Here is a 17,687-nt window from a genome sequence, read left to right as displayed (position 1 = left end):
CTCCTTTAGGGAGTCTCGGAGTGGCGTTAAGCACCAGCCGACCCTTTTCAAGTCTGGAAGTCCCCAGTGCTGGCTGGCAGGAGAGGTCTTAGGTACTTGTTTTTCATGAATGAACGGAGGGGGACTGACTTTGCTAACGGGAAGTCGGCTGAGAAACCTATCCCCTTCCTCCAGGCTGGAGCAAAAATTGACCTACCACTCCTGGAGCCAAAAAGTCCCTCAAGACAGGGCTGGGTTGTCCTTGGGGATCAGAGGCCTAGTTGATTAAATTCAGTAAATATTGGCTTAGGGCGTGGCTGAATACAGTGAGTGGACGGCCTTGAGCCTCTCCCGGTAAAAGCCAAGTTTTTAAAGAATGATTTGCCGCAGGCCTGGTAATGCTTAACTTGATGATCTCTCACCCAGCAACCTATTCTTATACCCATTTTACTAGCGGGGAAACTTAAGACTCCCAAGTGGCGGGGGGTTGCCCGTCTGTTTATCAGCCTGGCCAGGAAGGGGGAAACCGAGGCCCCAGGGTCTCCAGCTTCTCCCTCGTCTGCTGCTCCACTCTTAAAAGAGGTGCCCTACTTTATCCTCAGATGGCGCAAGGATTATGAAGATGTCTTTCATCATGTCCCTGCCCTTGCCTAATTTTCCTGGGTTGTTTCACCTCATTCAGCTCCAGGTAGGGAAAGAGATTAGGCCTTTCGCTTCAGCGTTTATTCATTTCGTTTAGAATTTTATATCCTTGTGGGTTTTTCTCATATCCTTGTAAAAAGTATCAAACAGTACTGGAAAATAACACAAAATGTGGCAGAGGCTTGTGCAGGAACGCAACCTATCTTAGGCACCCCCTTTGTCTGGCTTAGTCCTTCCTTTGTCTCTGGGGTCTAAAATTCACGCTAGGCTCAGTCCCCTCCGATCTTTCCTTGAGGACACCTACTGTTCTCGTCTCAGGCACCTTCTGGATGCGTGTGGCGGGGGGAGGCCCAGTTTTATTCGTAGAGAAGGGGGTGAAAGGCACAACTGGCTGTGGCCGAGAAGTTCACGGGTCCACCACATACCAAAAGTCCCCACGCGCCACCAAACTCAGCTACCAGCAAAGAGCTGCTGTCAGGCCTGCGTGAGAGACGCTGAGAAAACGAGATACTGGGAAGACCGAACGGCCAGAGAGGCCAGGCGAGCCGCCTACACTTCGGTCACGTGACCAGGTCTCGGCGGGGCCTCGGTCTCCCCGGTGCCGTTCCACGTGTTACGGCTGTGCCTTCCGATTGGCTCCGCTGGGCCAATTTGAACGGCGTACGGAAGCCGCCACGGTTCATCCACGGCCGCGTTTTTTTTTTTTTTTTTTTTTTTTTTTTCATTCCCTCTCTTTGGCTCCCTCCTTCCGCGCGAGTCTCAGGAGAAGCCGCAGCGCAAGGCGCCGCTGCTGCCACCCGGGGCCGGGTAAGTGGGCCTTACCCGAAGCCCGACCGGCTGGGCCCGGGCTTGCGTTGACCCCCGCGGGGCTCCGGGTCTGCGTCGCGCGCGGCCCGGCCGTCGGGGCCGCGCCTGACCGGGAAAGGCCGAGAACTCGGTTTGGGCCCCATTCGCGAGGCAGCGAGAACGGGCCGGGGCGGGGGAGGGGGAAACCGAGCCGGGGTTAGGGGGTGGGGCCTCAGAGCCGGGCGAGACCCCGGTGCCTCGAGAATCGGGCCAGTGGGGCGGCTGGGGTCGGGCTGGAGGGGATCTGGGGGAAGCGCCTGGGGACTGCTTAGGGCCTGATTGGGGGATGTCGTGAGGATCAGATGTGTGTGGGGGGGGGGATATTTAGGCGGGGCTTTGGTTGGATCTGGTTGGGGAAGGCCTCATTGAAAAGTTGGGGGTCTTCTTGGACCCTGACAGGGAGGGTCGTTAGACTTCGTTCTAGAGGGCTTTGCTGGGTCTGACTTCGAGGCGTCGCTAGGATCCGTTGGGGGGAATGCTCTGGGAGGTGTTCGGCCAGGCCTAACTGGGGGAAGCTGCAGAGATCGGACGAAGTGGGTTTCCACCTCGAGGTGGTGGGGGGCTTGGCCGAACTTGATTGGGGGGAAACAACAGAGATCCGCTAGCAGGAGTTAATGCTGACTGGGGCAGGAGGTGGAGGGGGGGAGACTTGGCCAGATCTGATTGGGGAAAGGGACAGGGACCGGTCCAGGGGTCATCTTTCACGGGGTGGGCGGGATTGGCTGGCTCTCGTTCGGAGAGGCAACTCGGACCTGTCCGGGGATTGCTTCCGCCCGGATTAAGGGGAATCTCTGGATGGAGACTGGCTAGGCCAAAAAGAGGAGCGTCTGGCATCCGGCTCAGTTTGGAGGGGCGGATTAGGGGAGGTGGCAGGGATCGGGACGATTGGAGCACCTTGGGACCGTGCATCTGGGAGGCTCAGTGACCAGACCGAGGCAGAGGAGGCGGCTGGGATCTGGCGGAGCTTGAGGGCTGGATTTCGGAAAAAGAGGGTTCTCTGGGGGCCGTGTTTGGACCGGGGAGACTACGGGGACCGGCGCGCTATCGCGGTCTGGAGCAGGGCCCCTGGATGGACAGGTGGCTGGGGCCTTGCCTGGCGGCTGTGAGGCTGGCGGAAGTCATAACGCCCGCAGCCGGGGGAGGCGGCATGGGCCGCCCTGGGACGAAAGCTCCGTGCTGGGCCCGATGAGGGCCGCGGCCGGCTTCCATATCCCCTCACCTGCGCTCCGGAGCCCGAGACTGCGCGGACGTGGATGGCGCAGCTGGAGGGGACCCCGCACTTGGGCTGGTGTGGATCGGCGGCCTCCGCCTGTCCGCCGAGGGCGCTCCCGTCGCGCTGCCGCTACAGCCACTTCACGGGGTCTCAGCGCGCGGGTCTCACACGGGGCCCCCGGAACCCAGCGCTGACCCCAGCCCCTACCCCCGCAGCTCACCTTGCGCCATGGACTGGCAGCCAGATGAGCAGGGCCTGCAGCAGGTCCTGCAGCTGCTCAAAGACTCGCAGTCGCCCAACACAGCCACGCAGCGCATCGTGCAGGACGTATCCTTCCTTCCTTCCTTCCAGGCCTAGGGGGAACAGGGCAGACATCTGCAGCCCCTGAAGGCCAGAGGAAGGGGCGGATTCCCTAATTCCCAGACTCTCTTATGACAGGAGCTAGCTTTGGCAGAGAATGGGGTATTAGAATTCTTGGGTCCCATTTCCAGAGGAAATGTGGCCCTGTGGGGGAGGGGAGGAACACGTTTGGCTGGCACTTAGTTTTTGTTTAGGTTTATGGTTAACATTTCTTTTTCCCAGTTGATGCTTAAAGTAAGTTAAAGTTTAAGGTATTTAAACTATCAGCAAGTTTTACTTGAAAATATGGATTCCCGTCTTTTTTAAAAAAGCAGGCAACATGGGACTGTTCATGAGCAGGACCGAGTAGCAGCTGCCTTGGTCCGACAGTGCGGCTCTGCCAACCCTCTCCTGCTCCGGCCAGGTCTCCGAGAGTGGATGGGAAGCTCAGGTGTGCTCTTCCACCCACTGGATGACTTTGGTGTGCCTGCAGAGCTGTGTTGTTCTCGCATGGGGGTTGACAGGTGGGGTCTCAGGAGCTGTCCGCCTGGTCCCAGTGGTCAGAAGGGATTTTAGCTACATGACAGTAAGGGGACCCACCTGGGGAAGGCCCTTGTCTCCCAAGTGCCTTAACAACCTGACAGAAACTCAAACAACTGAACCAGTTTCCTGACTTCAACAACTACCTGATCTTTGTCCTGACCAGACTCAAGTCGGAAGGTATGCTCTCAGTGCCCCTCCATTCGGGCGGGACCCTGCTTTCTCCTCTGTGCTCCCCTGACCCTCTGCCCTCCACCCCCAGATGAGCCAACTCGTTCCCTCAGTGGTCTCATCCTCAAGAACAACGTGAAGGCACATTACCAGAGCTTTCCGCCACCTGTGGCCGACTTCATCAAACAGGAGTGTCTCAACAACATTGGCGATGCCTCCTCACTCATCCGAGCTACCATAGGTGAGAGCGAGTGGTGCCCCAAGTCCTTACTCTCGGCAAAGGAGCTTTTCACTGTGTTAAGGGTATCGATTCACTGACGACTGCAGTATCGTGGATGGTAGCACTGTTAGTGTTGCCATTTTACAGATGAGGACGCTGAAGCTCAGAGATGTTAAGGGACTTACCTGGTAAGTAGCAGCGCTCAAAAGCGACCAGTGCAGGTCTGTGCTCTGAACCACTGCCTCCTGAAGCAGCCATTCTCACTTTGGAGGCGGTCACTCCATGTCCAGAATTCTGTTTAGGTCCTGAGGGTATAGCACATTAGAAGATGAGCCCCCCCCCCAATCTTGTGGAGTTTGGTGTCTTCAGCTAATCCTCACCAATAATGATGAGGTGAAATGGGAGTTTGGTTTGTGTTTGGAGCCTTCCTGACTCCCGGAGGGCTGCCTGAGCAAGTTCACATAAGGACAACTGAGAATTCTCCAGCAATTTCACCTCACGCGTCTTCACTACTGAGAAACACCAACCCAGTTCTTTGTCATTGACTTGCTTTTTTTCCCCACCTTTATTGAGATGTAGTTGGTATAAAACCGACTTACGTTTTTATTCTTTAACGTCAACTTTTAAAAGTTGGTTTTAGGAGAAAGTTGTATACGACTTTTAGATGAAAAGACATTTGCATGCGGTAAAGGGAAGGGAACCTTAAAAACGTGTGCTAAAGACAGAAAAATAGTCTTAAATTTGAGCCAGATACTGGCTTGCTAGAAGTCCTGATCTTGGGGCCTGCTACCCTTAGCCCTGACAACACCCCCTGTGAGGCCAACAGAAGGATCGGATTTATCAACTTCACTAGATAGCCGGGTTCTGCTCTAAGTGTTTGAATTAAGGTATCGAAACTTCCAGTAGTCCTGGGGGCCTGTGCTTTTATCCCCCATTGAGCCACAGAGAGGTCAGGCCACGTGGCCAAGGTTGCGCAGACAGGGCTGGGCCTGGGACTGGGACTGCACTCCCAGTCCTCACGGTCTCCCTCCCCCAGGTAACGCCTTCCCCAGCAGAAGCAGGAGGCAGGGTCCTCTTGGAGAGGTGGCAGGGCCAGCTTTACCCCTGCTGGGGAAACACTGCCACCTCCTGGCTTCAGTACACTCTCTGCACCGCCCTCACCTGAATTCAGCTCCGCTACCAGACCGCGTCTCGGCCCTTGAGCTGTGCATACCTATTGCAGGCTGCTTTTGGGCTTCTGCTCAGCAGTACAAGTCCCCAGGGCTTTGTGGCCTGTCAAAACCTGAGCCTGCCGCCTCCCACTTGCCACCCCCCCGCAGCCCGCTCTGCTCAGCCCAGCCCCTCTTGCTCCTCACCCATCTTGGAGCACACCCGGCCTGCCCTTGCCCCAGGCCTTCGCACCTGCCATTCCCTCTGCCTGGGATGCTTTTGACCCCGGGAGTTGGATGGCTTGTCTCTCATCTCCTTCAGGTCTTTGCTCACATAGCAAGGTATCACCTGGGTGAGGCCTCCTCTGGCCACCCATTTTAAAATGGGGCGACTGGCTGACTTGGTCAGAAGAGCATGAGACTCTTGATCTCGGGGTCGTGAGTTCAAGCCCCACGTTGGGTGTAGAGATTACTAAAAGAAATTAATAAACTTAAATAAATAAAATTGCTGCCCTCAACCTCAGCGCTTGCCAGCCGTCTTTTCTGCTTTAATGACCCCCCTTAGCTTTCAGCATCTAGCCTCCCAGGTCTTTTGCTCATTTATTTTTACCTGGAAGCCTCTTTCACTAGACAAGCAGCCCCCAAGGGCAGGGATTTTGTGTTTAGTTCTGTGCTGCATCCCAGGGCCTGCAACGGAGCTGGCTTACAGTAAGGCTCAGAGGATCTTGAAAGGAGTGTGTAGGGCTTCTGGGGGACTGTGCCTGGACAGCCTGCGAGCCAGCGGAGCGAGTGCGCGGCAGGCCCGCACCTAGCACGCGGCCTGAGGCAGCGTCCTTTCCTGGCTGCCCCAGGCATTCTCATCACCACCATCGCTTCCAAGGGCGAGCTGCAGATGTGGCCCGAGCTGCTGCCCCAGCTGTGCAACCTGCTCAACTCGGAGGATTACAACACCTGTGAGGTAGGTGACTAGCTGTGGCCCACCTGGGTGGGAGCTGGGGTGGGACTGGGGTTCACGGCTGTCTGCCCACTCTTCTCCACTCAGGGAGCCTTTGGAGCCCTGCAGAAGATCTGCGAAGACTCGTCTGAGCTCCTGGACAGTGATGCCCTCAACAGGCCACTCAACATCATGATCCCCAAGTTCTTACAGTTCTTCAAGCACTGCAGCCCAAAGATCCGGTGGGTGTGCCTCCCCGGGGAGGGGGGCCTGGAGGGGGTGGGGCCGGGGTTGACCCAGGTGCCCACTCGCCGCCAGGTCTCATGCCATCGCCTGCGTGAACCAGTTCATCATGGACCGGGCCCAGGCACTGATGGACAACATTGACACCTTCATCGAGGTGGGCTGCCGGGCCGGGGTTGACCAGGGCAAGGGCCGAGGGCCATGCTGCAGCTGATCCCACCTTCCCTGCAGCACCTGTTCGCCCTGGCCGTGGACGATGACCCTGAGGTGCGGAAGAACGTGTGCCGTGCCCTGGTGATGCTGCTGGAAGTGCGGATCGACAGGCTCATCCCCCACATGCACAGCATTATCCAGGTATGCAGCACCAAGGCAGGCCCAGGTGTTCTGTGGGGTGGGCAACAGGTGGGGAGGGCACCCCTAGCCGGGCCGGGCCTTAGCCTTTCTCCCACCCTGCCCTAGTACATGCTGCAGAGGACCCAGGACCACGATGAGAACGTGGCCCTGGAGGCCTGTGAGTTCTGGCTGACGCTGGCCGAGCAGCCCATCTGCAAGGAAGTCCTGGCCTCCCACCTGGTCCAGTGAGTGCCACCCCTGCCCTCTGCCCCGCCTCAGCCTCCACCCCTCTCTGTGCTCTGCTGACCCTCTGGTTATCTCCTGTGTTGCTCTCAGTCTGTGTTCTCTATCTCCGTTTACTTTCTGTCCCTGTGTATGTTGATTTGGCAAATGATAAGATAGTTTTTAATGACTTAAAAATTAGGTAAGTTATAGGTGAAAAAAATGAAAAGTTGACAAAGGCTTTGGGCATAGCTGGATCCAGGTGCTCAAAAGGATATAAAAGACATCGTGTAGTCTCAGATCTACGCCCTACGTGTTGTTGGGCACGACCTTCCCCCTTGGTAGTGCTGGGGCCTTCTACTACCTTCAGGCTTAGGAACCTCAGAGGAAAGAAATTCTCTCTCAGCCAGTATCTCCAGCACAAGTCGTAGGGCTGACCCTCCTTGACCAACTTGGATCACTTTGCCTATCCCTGAGTCATGCATCAAAGTTTCCAACTCCCAGGTGCATGGGCTCCAGCTGGGGAGATGGGCTGCCCTGCCCATTTGCTCATCTGACCTGGCCCATCCCAGGGAAGGGCCGTAAGTCCTCCTTGCCTTATAGTATGCTAGGGCTCAGACACTGTTCTAAGCTTTTTGGTGTATTCGGAGGTCTGGAATTCCCTGAGTGGCCAGGTCTGGGTCAAGAACCCGCTTGTGGAGCCAGGAGTGGTGTCTGCTTTGTCCCAGTCCCAGTGGCTAAAACTAGGTCAGAATAATGCCCCTAAGTTCCATACATTGCTCCTTGGCTCCTTGATGCTCCCCCCTCGGGGGCCCCTGCATCCTAATGAGCAGCCTCTCTCCCAACAGGTTGATCCCCATCCTGGTAAATGGAATGAAGTACTCAGAAATCGACATCATTCTGCTCAAGGTCAGTCAGGGCCCACCGCCAGGCATAAATGGGCAGGTGAGGGCTGGGGCATTGAGGCTGGGTTTCCCAGTGGTGCTTAGTGATCTGCCCGGCCCCACAGGGGGACGTGGAGGAGGACGAGGCAGTCCCCGACAGTGAGCAGGACATCAAGCCACGTTTCCATAAGTCCCGCACAGTGACGCTGCCCCATGAGGCTGAGCGGCCTGATGGCTCAGAGGACGCGGAGGATGATGATGATGACGATGCTTTGTCCGACTGGAATCTGAGTGCGTGGCCTGGCCTCGGGGCTTGGTGGTGCTGGGGGAAGGCAGCAAGCCCAGAGGCTGCCTCTTGGGAGGTGATGAGAGGCCTACTCAGAGCAGATCGTGAAGAGTCTAATCATGATCTCTGATCCTGGGAGGGTACAGTCTAGGAGGCTGGCAGCCTGTCCAAAGGGCCTCCCTGAGCCTGCCCCCACATTTCCCCTCCCCCGTCCCAGGGAAGTGCTCGGCAGCTGCGCTGGACGTCTTGGCCAACGTCTTCCGGGAGGAACTGCTGCCCCACCTACTCCCCCTGCTCAAGGGTCTCCTCTTCCACCCTGAGTGGGTGGTCAAAGAGTCAGGCATCCTGGTGCTGGGCGCCATCGCTGAGGGTGAGTGCCCCACTGGCGTGGTCGGGCCCGACCTCGGAGCCCCGTGCTGGCGGGAGACTGTGGAGCTAGTCCGGGCCGGGCTGTGTTGTGTAGCCATGCGGCCTGGTGGACCCCAGCCACAGGTTCTCTCTCAGAGGCCTGCTCAGCCCCCACCACACAGCTCGGGGATTTGAATCTCCTCCTCAGCCGCTGGGCCTGAATGGAACCCCCAGGCCCATGATGTAAGCCCTCCCTTTAATTCTCACAGACAGCAGTTCTGTGGGGTTGTTGGCATAGTTACGACTACGGCAATAACCAAGGGCAGCCTGCCTGATGAGGTGGGGGTGCATAGATGGGACGGGGGGCCCGCCTGATGAGGTGGAGGTGCACAGATGGGGGACGGGGGGCCCGCCTGATGAGGTGGGGTGCATAGATGGGATGGGGGGCCTGCCTGATGAGGTGGGGTTGCATAGATGGGGGGCCCACCTGATGAGGTGGGGGTGCACAGATGGGGGATGGGGGGCCCGCCTGATGAGGTAGGGGTGCATAGATGGGGGCTGGGGGGCCCGCCTGATGAGGTGGGGGTGCACAGATGGGGGGATGGGGGGCCCGCCTGATGAGGTGGGGGTGCATAGATGGGGGATGGGGGGCGGAGAGATTTATACCACTTCCCCGGCCACCCATGGTGCAGCTGGGTGAACGGGAACATGGAACATGTTACCCGCGTCACTAGTGACCACCTCAGCATCCAGGCCTGTCATAGAAGGTTCAGACCTGGCAGCAGGAGCCTCCACCCTGGAGAGTTTTTAAAATTTATTCAAGGAAAGGTTTTTTTCTATAATAAGCGCAGGGTATGTTACGGTAACACGTGTGCATACGTTAACGGGCTTCACGAGGTGTTCTGGGAAAAGATTTCAATGGGAAAAGAATTAGAGAAATTGACCCACAACTGGTAAAAATAGATCTTGGGTCTTGGATTATTAGGTGGTGTGTTATTATATTATCTGTGTTCTCCAAACAAGAGATGTGTTCACGGTTTTGTTTTGTTTTGTTCTTTAAGAATTTATTTATTTATTTTTAAGATTTTATTTATTTATTTGACAGAGACACAACGAGAGAGGGAACACAAGCAGGGGGAGTGGGAGAGGGAGAATCAGGCTTCCCACAGAGCAGAGAGTCCGATGTGGGGCTCGATCCCAGGACCCTGGGATGATGACCTGAGCTGAAGGCAGACACTTAACGACTGAGCCACCCAGGCGCCCCTAAAGATTTTATTTATTTGAGGGAGATCAAGATCGAGAGATCAGAGAGAGAAGCAGACCCGCTGTGGAACAGAGAGCCCGATGCGGGCTCGATCCCAGGACCCTGAGACCACAACCCAAGCTGAAGGCAGACACTCAACCAACTGAGCCACCTAGGCGCCCCTGTTCACAGTTTTTTTTGTTTAAAGGTTTTATTTATTTATTTATTTGAGAGAGAGAATGAGATAGAGAGAGAGAGAGCATGAGGGTCAGAGGGAGAAGCAGACTCCCCGCTGAGCAGGGAGCCTGATGCGGGACTCGATCCCGGGACTCCAGGATCATGACCTGAGCCGAAGGCAGTCGCTTAACCAACTGAGCCACCCAGGCGCCCTGTTCGCAGTTTTTTTTTAAAAAAAGCTGAAAAATAGAAAACAAACATCCAAGAAATGTTTCAAAAGAAAAGTATTTGGGGTGTCTGGCTGGCTCAGTCGCTGGAGCGTGCAACTCTTGGTCTTGGGGTTGTGAGTTCGAGCCCCACATTGGGTATAGAGCTTAAGTTAAAAAAAAAAACAACAGGGAAAGACGGGTGCCTGCATGGCTCAGTTGGTCGAGTGTCCCGACTCTTGATCTCAGCTCAGGCCTTAATCTCAGGGTCCTGAGTTCAAGCCCCGCGCTGGGCTCCACGCAGCCCACTTAAAAAAATTAAAGAAATACAATAAAGAAGTAAAAATAAATAAAATTTAAAGAATTAAAGGAAAAATGTTTTCTGTCCATTTTGGTCACTGTGCTGCCCGGCCGTCTGAATTCATGAGTGACTATGGCAGGTGGTGCAGATGGAGGGGAAAGGCTGGTTCTGATGCTGCCTCCCAACCTGGCCCTGCCTTCCACCGTTTCTGTGACTGAGCCATTGTTTCTGTGATTTTACCTCCCAGCCTCAGTGTCCCCATCCTGTTAGATGCCGCTGAGCTCTCCCCAGGAGGGTGGCTGTGGCTGGCTCCAGCTGGGCTCAGGCTTGCCCTTGTGCTGGTCTTTGCAGGCTGCATGCAGGGCATGGTGCCCTACCTGCCTGAGCTGATCCCGCACCTCATCCAGTGCCTGTCGGACAAGAAGGCCCTGGTCCGCTCCATTGCCTGCTGGACGCTGAGCCGCTACGCCCACTGGGTGGTCAGCCAGCCGCCCGACATGCACCTCAAGCCTCTGATGACAGAGCTGCTCAAGCGCATCCTGGATGGCAACAAGAGGGTGCAGGAGGCAGCCTGCAGGTGACCTTCGACACCTGGCCCCACAGCCCCCACCCCTGCCCCACCGGCTGCCTTCTGGGAAGTGATGACACTCACGACCCTTGACATCATGCTGATTTCTCACGTATTCGTACTGGCTGATCCCAGGGGCATGCCTCCCCCCCTCCCAGGCCCAGCCCCACCTGTGGCCACCCACTAAAGCCCTTACCCACTCCAGTGCCTTCGCCACCCTGGAGGAGGAGGCCTGCACAGAGCTGGTGCCCTACCTCAGCTATATCCTGGACACCCTTGTCTTCGCCTTTGGCAAGTACCAGCACAAGAACCTGCTCATCCTCTACGACGCCATCGGCACCCTGGCCGACTCGGTGGGCCACCACCTCAACCAGCCGGTGAGACCCCACGGCATCTGCCTCTCTTCAGCCTCATGCCCCTCTGCGTCCAGTAACCTGGCAGTGACCCGGTGTTGCACGCCAGGGACATGGCCATGACCTCAACAGGCAGGCAGGCAGACCCTGCCCTCGCCCTGTTCCCAGTCTAGTCGGGGAGAGAGTTTTGAGACAGCGTGGTAAGTGCTGTGCTGGGGAAGCTCAGGGGCCTGCAGAAGGGAGCTGTTGACCCTGGCCGAGCGGGGTGGGCAGGGCTAGGGATGTAGAGAAGGGAATGGACAAGACGGGCCTGGAGATCTGGCTGGATGGCAAGGCCTCGGAGGGCCCCATGAGCCCCAGCAAGGAGATCAGACCTCATCACTCAGGCAGTAGGTGCCTCTGAGTCACAGGGAGCCCCGCTGCTGCCAGGCTGCCCCCCCCACCCCTGGGAGCCCCAACTTCATACTCCCTCTCCAGGAATACATCCAGAAGCTGATGCCTCCGCTGATCCAGAAGTGGAACGAGCTCAAGGATGAAGATAAGGACCTCTTCCCTCTGCTGGAGGTGGGTGGGCTCCCGCACCTCTCCCAAAGCCTTGCTCCACCCTTCCCGAATTCACCTCTCTTGCCCTTCTGCCGACCAGTGCCTGTCATCGGTGGCCACTGCCCTGCAGAGTGGCTTCCTGCCCTACTGCGAGCCCGTCTACCAGCGCTGTGTCACCCTGGTGCAGAAGACTCTGGCCCAGGCCATGGTAAAAGCATCTCACCACCCCTGCCTCACCGCCCGCTCCTCGGTGGCTGCCCTCGCCCGGGCCCACTGCCCTTACCTGCCCCCCCCCCCCCCCCCCCCCCCCCCCCCCCCGCCCCATATGTGCCCAGATGTACACCCAGCACCCTGAGCAGTACGAGGCCCCTGACAAGGACTTCATGATTGTGGCGCTGGACCTGCTCAGTGGCCTGGCCGAGGGCCTGGGTGGCCACGTGGAACAGCTGGTGGCCCGTAGCAACATCATGACGCTGCTCTTCCAGTGTATGCAGGTGGGTGGGCCCCTTGCAAGCCCTCCGACTGCAGGGAAGCCCTCTGGCAGCCCGTGTGGGCCACCCTGGGGTGACTTGGGGCCCTGGTGGTGCCCATAGGACATCTGGAGAAAGGGACCCACCAGGGGTGGGGGGGGAAGCTTGTATTTCTTTTAAAAAGTGATTTAAGTGAGATGTGAGTCAAATCTTATTGAATAAGCTAACAATGTAGAAAATTAAAAAGAGAAACGAGGGGCCCCTGGCCCGCTCAGTCGGTGGAGATTGTGACTCTTGATCTTGGGGTCGTGAGTTGTAGCCCCACGTTGGGCATGGGAATTACTTAAAAAAAAAAAAAATCAGAAGGAAACATGAAAGCGGAAGCCCTTCCAGCTTTACACACGTCCGTGCCCAGTGTGTTAGGATGGTTAGGCCTGCTCCCTGCCATAGCAGTACCCTGAATAGGGCAGGGGTGCTGCTATGGCTCAGTGTGCCCCGAGTCCCAGATTTACAGATGGGGCCCGTGATGGGAAGTGACAGGGTCAGGCCATGCCCCGGGGACTGCTCCCCCAGCTACCCTGCCCTGAGGGATTAGTTGGGACCCCAGCTGGTTGGGGGGCGGGGACTGACCCTGCTCTGACCCCCTCCCCCCAGGACTCAATGCCTGAGGTCCGGCAGAGCTCCTTCGCGCTCCTGGGAGATCTCACCAAAGCCTGCTTCATCCATGTCAAGCCCTGTATCGGTAGGACACCCATCTTGTCATGACCCCCTGACCCCAGCTCTGGCCTCAGATGATGGAGAAATGATTTTGGGAGGACAGTGACCAAACTGGGCTGTATTCGTACCGTCTGATGGGGTCTGCCCGGCCAGGTTCAGGAGCTCACCCTGGCTGGCCCTCCTGCTCAGCACTCCTCCTTCTCCCCACCAGCTGAGTTCATGCCCATCCTGGGCACCAACCTGAACCCTGAGTTCATCTCTGTCTGCAACAATGCCACCTGGGCCATTGGCGAGATCTGCATGCAGATGGGTGAGTGCCCTGCACCTCGCCCCTCGCTGGCCTGTTCCCCGCCGGGGGCAGGACCTGGGCTCCGCCCGACAGGTCCCCGTAAGAGAGCCCTGGGGCTTCTTGAGGATCGCTGCTGTTGGGTGTGCGAGAAGACATCTCTGAGTCGTTTCCTCAGGGATCCTGCCAAATGGCTGAAAGGGCACCTATGGTTGGTTCTTCTAAAGAGGCCGAACAGGAGGCCTATTCTGATTGGATTGTTTGTGATGTCCCACCCCGTGCAGTTGGCTGAAAGGCCCACTGGGATTGGTGGGGAGATTTTGGCCGCTGCCTCCCTTCTCCCCCCGCTCCCCTCGGGAATCTGGGTAATGTTGTCTAACCCTGGTGTTGAGCAGTGACTTCAGGGAAGCTTCTGGTGTTTGGAAGGTGTGGGTCTGTCCCTGGTTGGCCACGGGTCCTGAGCCGGGCACCAGCTGGAGAATGTTCTTTGTTTCCTCACTGGTTGCAGTTGGCCAATGTCTGGATGCAGCTGGGGGTCAGCATGGGTGGTATGGGCTCTGCGGGGCTCTGACTGACTGGTCCCCCAGGGGCGGAGATGCAGCCCTACGTGCAGATGGTCCTCAACAACCTGGTGGAGATCATCAACCGGCCCAACACACCCAAGACGCTGCTGGAAAACACAGGTGGGCACCAGGCCTGAGCAGTTGCTGTCCCCTTACCTGGGATTGGGCTTCCCAGCTGGGAGGGTAGTGATGAAGAGACCTTGGGAAAGGACCAGGGAAGGTGTCTGGAAAGACCTGGCAGGGGTTCTGGGAAGATGCCTTGGGGAGACCCTGGTTGGGCCTATTCCCTTGGGGCCCCCCGGGGCGGGGCTGGTGCCTCGTGCCAGAGGCCCCGCCACGTACCGTCCCGGGGCCGCTCGGGGTTGCAGGTCGCCTGACGAGTCCCTCTGCCATTCCAGCCATCACCATCGGCCGCCTGGGCTATGTGTGCCCACAGGAGGTGGCACCCATGCTGCAGCAGTTCATCCGGCCCTGGTGTGTGCACCCCCCCCCCCCATGTGGGGCCTGTGTGTCTGGTGGGCGGGGCAGCAGGGTGGGGGTGGGGGGGAGTGGGGCCTGACCCGTTCCCTTGTCTGTGTCCACCCCCAGATGCCCGTCCCAGCCCGTCACCTGCTGAAACACCCCCCTCCACCCCACGTAGATAACGTGCCCCACCCCCGCCCTGCCCCCGCCCACCCGCTGACTGCCTGCCGCCTGCCTCCCCCGCAGGTGCACGTCCCTCAGGAACATCAGGGACAATGAGGAGAAGGACTCGGCTTTCCGAGGCATCTGCATGATGATAGGCGTCAACCCCGGGGGCGTCGTGCAGGTTGGGGCAGCCGGGCTCGGAGGGAAGGCGCCGGGGCAGGGCTTGGGCGGCCCCTCACACAGGACCTGTCACGTTTCAGGACTTTATTTTCTTCTGCGACGCTGTAGCCTCCTGGGTGAGCCCGAAGGATGACCTTCGGGACATGTTTTATAAGGTGAGCTCCTGGGAAGGAGCGGCCGGCGGGGCGGGGCGGGGGGGGCGCCTCTGGGGAGAGAGGCTACCTTCAGACGGCTCCGCGCTGGGGCGGGCCTCACCCCTCGCCTCCCCCCAGATTCTCCACGGCTTCAAAGACCAAGTTGGGGAGGAGAACTGGCAGCAGTTCTCAGAGCAGTTCCCGCCTCTGCTCAAGGAGAGGCTGGCTGCCTTCTATGGGGTCTAGACGAGCGGCACGACTGCCAGGTGAGGAGGCTGTGCGCCCGCGGGCCATTGCTGTTGGGGGAGGGCGGTGCAGGCCCTGACCCCCCCCCCCTCTCCCCACAGGTTTCTGTCTGCGTCGTTGGAGGGGTTGCTGGGGAGCGCGCTGCGTCCAGAAGTCGCCGTGCCCTGGTCGAGGGGGGTTAGGGAGGAGTGAGCGGGACCCAAATCCAGACGCCTTCCCCGTCCACCTACCTGCCGTGGGTGTGTGTGGCCTGGCGGCCAGCGGGCAGGTGGGTGGGGTCTCCACACTCATCCTACAAACAGGGGAGGGGGGGGTGGGACTTCTTGGCAGCAAGGGCCCTTTGCTCTCAGTCGGGGTCACCTCAGGCAGCCCCCTTGGGCCAGCCTCGCGGGAGGGAAGATTCAACACGGCCGAGCAATCCCGGCTCAGGCTGAGGCAAGGGGAAAGCAGGCGGGGAGGGGGGTCCTTGTAGAGACACGTACGCTCGCACGTACACCCGCGGACACGCATGTACGGCGCTGCAGCCTGCCAGGGCTGGGCCGGTCGCCCCCCCATTTCCCCGACTGCATGGAGACAGTAGAATTAGTGAACCCCTGAGTTAACCCGTGAGGCCTTCCGTGTAACCTGCATCTAGAGTTTAAGAAGCTTCTGCTGTTTTGCCGGCATTGGTGACTGGGGAGGGCTGGGTGGGTTGGGGGCCTCCGCCGGGCCCCTGGGGCGGGGGAAGAGGACGGCCGTCTCCAGGCCGCCAAGTCAGCACGCGCACGCTTCGGGACCTGCTCCGCACACTTCCTGCCAGCTCGGTGGCGGCCACAGCCTGGGTGGCCCCCTTGCTCGGTCCCAGCCAGAAGAGCGGGGATGGCCAGAGGGGCTGGGTCTGGCCAGAGGTTGCCCTTTCTTCTCCCCTCCCCCTGCCCCCCCTTCCTCCCCCCCCTCCCCCGCAGCTGTGCTCCAGTGACTTTTGAAGACACTGGGCCAGGGCCTTCTTCCTGAAGAGAGCTGAGGGCAGCCGGAGCTGCTGCCCCCTGCCCCCTGTGTCTCTCCATAAGCAAGTCTGTTTCAAGGGCGGCCCGTTTCTCTGTGCTTCTGAGAGCCCTCCTCTCAGGTTCCAGCCTGAGTTTTAATTCGAGGGCTGCAGGCGGGGCCTTTAATCGATGGGGGACAGAGGATGAAAGCTTAGGCTCTGCCAGCAAGAAGGAAATGAAGCGCTTTGGAGGAGGAGAACGTGGTACCCCCGCTGACCCCACTCTCTGTCCCTGGAGCTTCCTGTTCATCACAGCTCCCAGTGGGCTACAAGACTCCACCAGACAGGGGCAGTGATTCTAGGGGACCTTCTGGGATTGGTTGGGGGTGCAGTCACGGTGTGGGAGGCACCCCTAGAGGAGGGGGTGTGGTTACTTCCCAGTTGGCCTCAAAACTGAACCGGGCCCTGCAGCCCCCTTAGTGTTTTCCTTTTTTTCTCCCCTACTTTTACTTTTCTGGGGGCCCCTTTGGGAGTTTTGTGGGGCTTTGACTGGATTCCTACAGCCCGGGGCTTGTTCTGTTCATCCCTGCAGGGCCCTGGACCCAATCCCATCATAGCCCTGTGTCTTCTCCAGACAGGGTCAGGCCCTGCCTCTATTCCGAGGGGCACTTGGTGCACATTCCATAAACTCTGCTGGCTTCCCTACCCTGTGAAACTCCAGCAGGTCTCTGGAAGCCATTTGTTTAAAAAAAAAAAAAAAAAGGAAAAAAAAAAGGAAAAAAAAATTAGGTACCATTTAATTTTCTGGTAATCCAGTTCTTTGGAGCATCCTCTGCTGGGTCTTGGGGTGTGTGGATGGATTGGGTGTCTGATGGGATTGGTAACCCCTTCTCCACCCAGGATGGGGGCGCTCCAGACACCTTCAGGGAAGGGGAGCCTGGTTCTAGTTTTTTTTCTTTTCTTTTTTTTTTTTAAGAAAACTATTTAATTTTTTAATTTATTTTTGGTTGATTTTTGCACAACGAAGTTTCAGCTTCTCAACCCTCTCCCCTGCCCAGGGCTGCGGACCCTGACTGGCCTCGATCTGCAGTCCCCCTTTGTCCCACATCCCTCCTTCCCCCTCACCCTCTTCCTCCTACGGGCTCCAGGGTCTGTCCATTTGTTACTGTGCTGTGCTGGGGACTGGCGCCGAGGTGGCGTGAGATTCCACTTGTGTAGAACTTTGTTGAGTAAAGATCAGTTTCTTGTGAAACCCTTGGTCTCCATCTGGCCTCCTGTATCCTTGGCTTTGGCAGTAGAGAAGAGATCTGGAGGGGGGCTTGGGATGTCTTAGAAATGGGGATGCCCAGGACTCAGGAAATAATTCAGGAGTAGGGAAGTAAGTAAGCAATTAACCAGGCACATTTCTTGGGACCCCAAGCCTCTCACTTTTCTTCCCAGTAAAATGGGAAGCTGAATGTGAAGGACAAAGATCGAATGTGGTAACATACACGTGTCGTGTGTTCCCTGGAATGTAGTTATAGCGCACTGAACGTCTTGAGCTCAATTTAAAAGGGAGCCGTTAGTGTTACAGCCCAGGTTCAAGATCCCCATCTGCCTTAGACTAAACTAAGGGGCAGAGTCTTGCAGCACTCTCATCTTTGGCTAACCTCACAACTCTGGGTTACTGGGCAGGTTATACATTTTTTGTAGGAACCTTAGCACTTGGCCTGTGGGAGGTGTATGAGACAGTTACTGAGGCAAATGAGAAATTGCGAAGTT

At 57.7% G+C, this 17,687-nt stretch overlaps 1 protein-coding gene and 2 non-coding genes across 6 annotated transcripts; all 3 read left to right on the top strand.

The window, feature by feature from the left end:
• Nucleotides 1-1,327: 1,327 nt before the first annotated feature.
• TNPO2 (transportin 2) lies at nucleotides 1,328-17,178 on the top strand. 4 transcript variants are annotated; one of them, XM_025863255.2, is made up of 25 exons: nucleotides 1,328-1,428; nucleotides 2,896-3,007; nucleotides 3,664-3,739; nucleotides 3,822-3,971; nucleotides 5,950-6,056; nucleotides 6,141-6,274; nucleotides 6,351-6,432; nucleotides 6,507-6,629; nucleotides 6,735-6,853; nucleotides 7,679-7,739; nucleotides 7,840-8,005; nucleotides 8,218-8,370; nucleotides 10,627-10,852; nucleotides 11,049-11,220; nucleotides 11,674-11,760; nucleotides 11,840-11,947; nucleotides 12,075-12,233; nucleotides 12,864-12,951; nucleotides 13,138-13,236; nucleotides 13,800-13,895; nucleotides 14,174-14,249; nucleotides 14,484-14,583; nucleotides 14,663-14,737; nucleotides 14,855-14,956; nucleotides 15,064-17,178. In XM_025863255.2, exons 2-25 carry the CDS (start codon nucleotides 2,909-2,911, stop codon nucleotides 15,142-15,144), a joined length of 2,739 nt encoding a protein of 912 aa, XP_025719040.1. In that variant the 5' UTR covers nucleotides 1,328-1,428; nucleotides 2,896-2,908; the 3' UTR covers nucleotides 15,145-17,178. The 4 variants fall into 4 exon arrangements, with proteins under 4 accessions (XP_025719040.1, XP_025719039.1, XP_025719038.1 ...); XM_025863254.2 differs by having other exon boundaries at nucleotides 1,339-1,428; nucleotides 14,855-14,982; XM_025863253.2 differs by having other exon boundaries at nucleotides 1,339-1,428; nucleotides 14,144-14,249; nucleotides 14,855-14,982.
• LOC112816700 (small nucleolar RNA SNORD41) lies at nucleotides 10,908-10,977 on the top strand. Its single transcript, XR_003206205.1, has one exon. It is a non-coding gene; the product is annotated as a small nucleolar RNA SNORD41 (small nucleolar RNA).
• LOC141371640 (small nucleolar RNA ZL2) lies at nucleotides 12,993-13,068 on the top strand. The gene has a single exon (XR_012376737.1). It is a non-coding gene; the product is annotated as a small nucleolar RNA ZL2 (small nucleolar RNA).
• Nucleotides 17,179-17,687: the final 509 nt, after the last annotated feature.

Source organism: Callorhinus ursinus, unplaced genomic scaffold, assembly GCF_003265705.2.
Source record: "Callorhinus ursinus isolate GAN/ISIS: 27379988/994484 unplaced genomic scaffold, GSC_fseal_2.0 scaffold82, whole genome shotgun sequence".
Classification (NCBI taxonomy): Eukaryota; Metazoa; Chordata; class Mammalia; order Carnivora; family Otariidae; genus Callorhinus; species Callorhinus ursinus.
The sequence above is the reverse complement of the archived record's forward strand: the minus strand, read 5'-3'. Positions and strand labels throughout refer to the sequence as shown.

What these genes read in the sequence shown, in the direction of transcription:
- TNPO2 (XM_025863255.2), top strand. Translation starts at nt 2,909, where the DNA reads ATGGACTGGCAGCCAGATGAGCAGGGCCTGCAGCAGGTCCTGCAGCTG. An exon ending in AGACTCTGGCCCAGGCCATG is followed by an intron (nt 11,948 to 12,074) that starts GTAAAAGCATCT and finishes ATATGTGCCCAG; the next exon opens with ATGTACACCCAGCACCCTGA. An exon ending in ACCCCGGGGGCGTCGTGCAG is followed by an intron (nt 14,584 to 14,662) that starts GTTGGGGCAGCC and finishes GTCACGTTTCAG; the next exon opens with GACTTTATTTTCTTCTGCGA.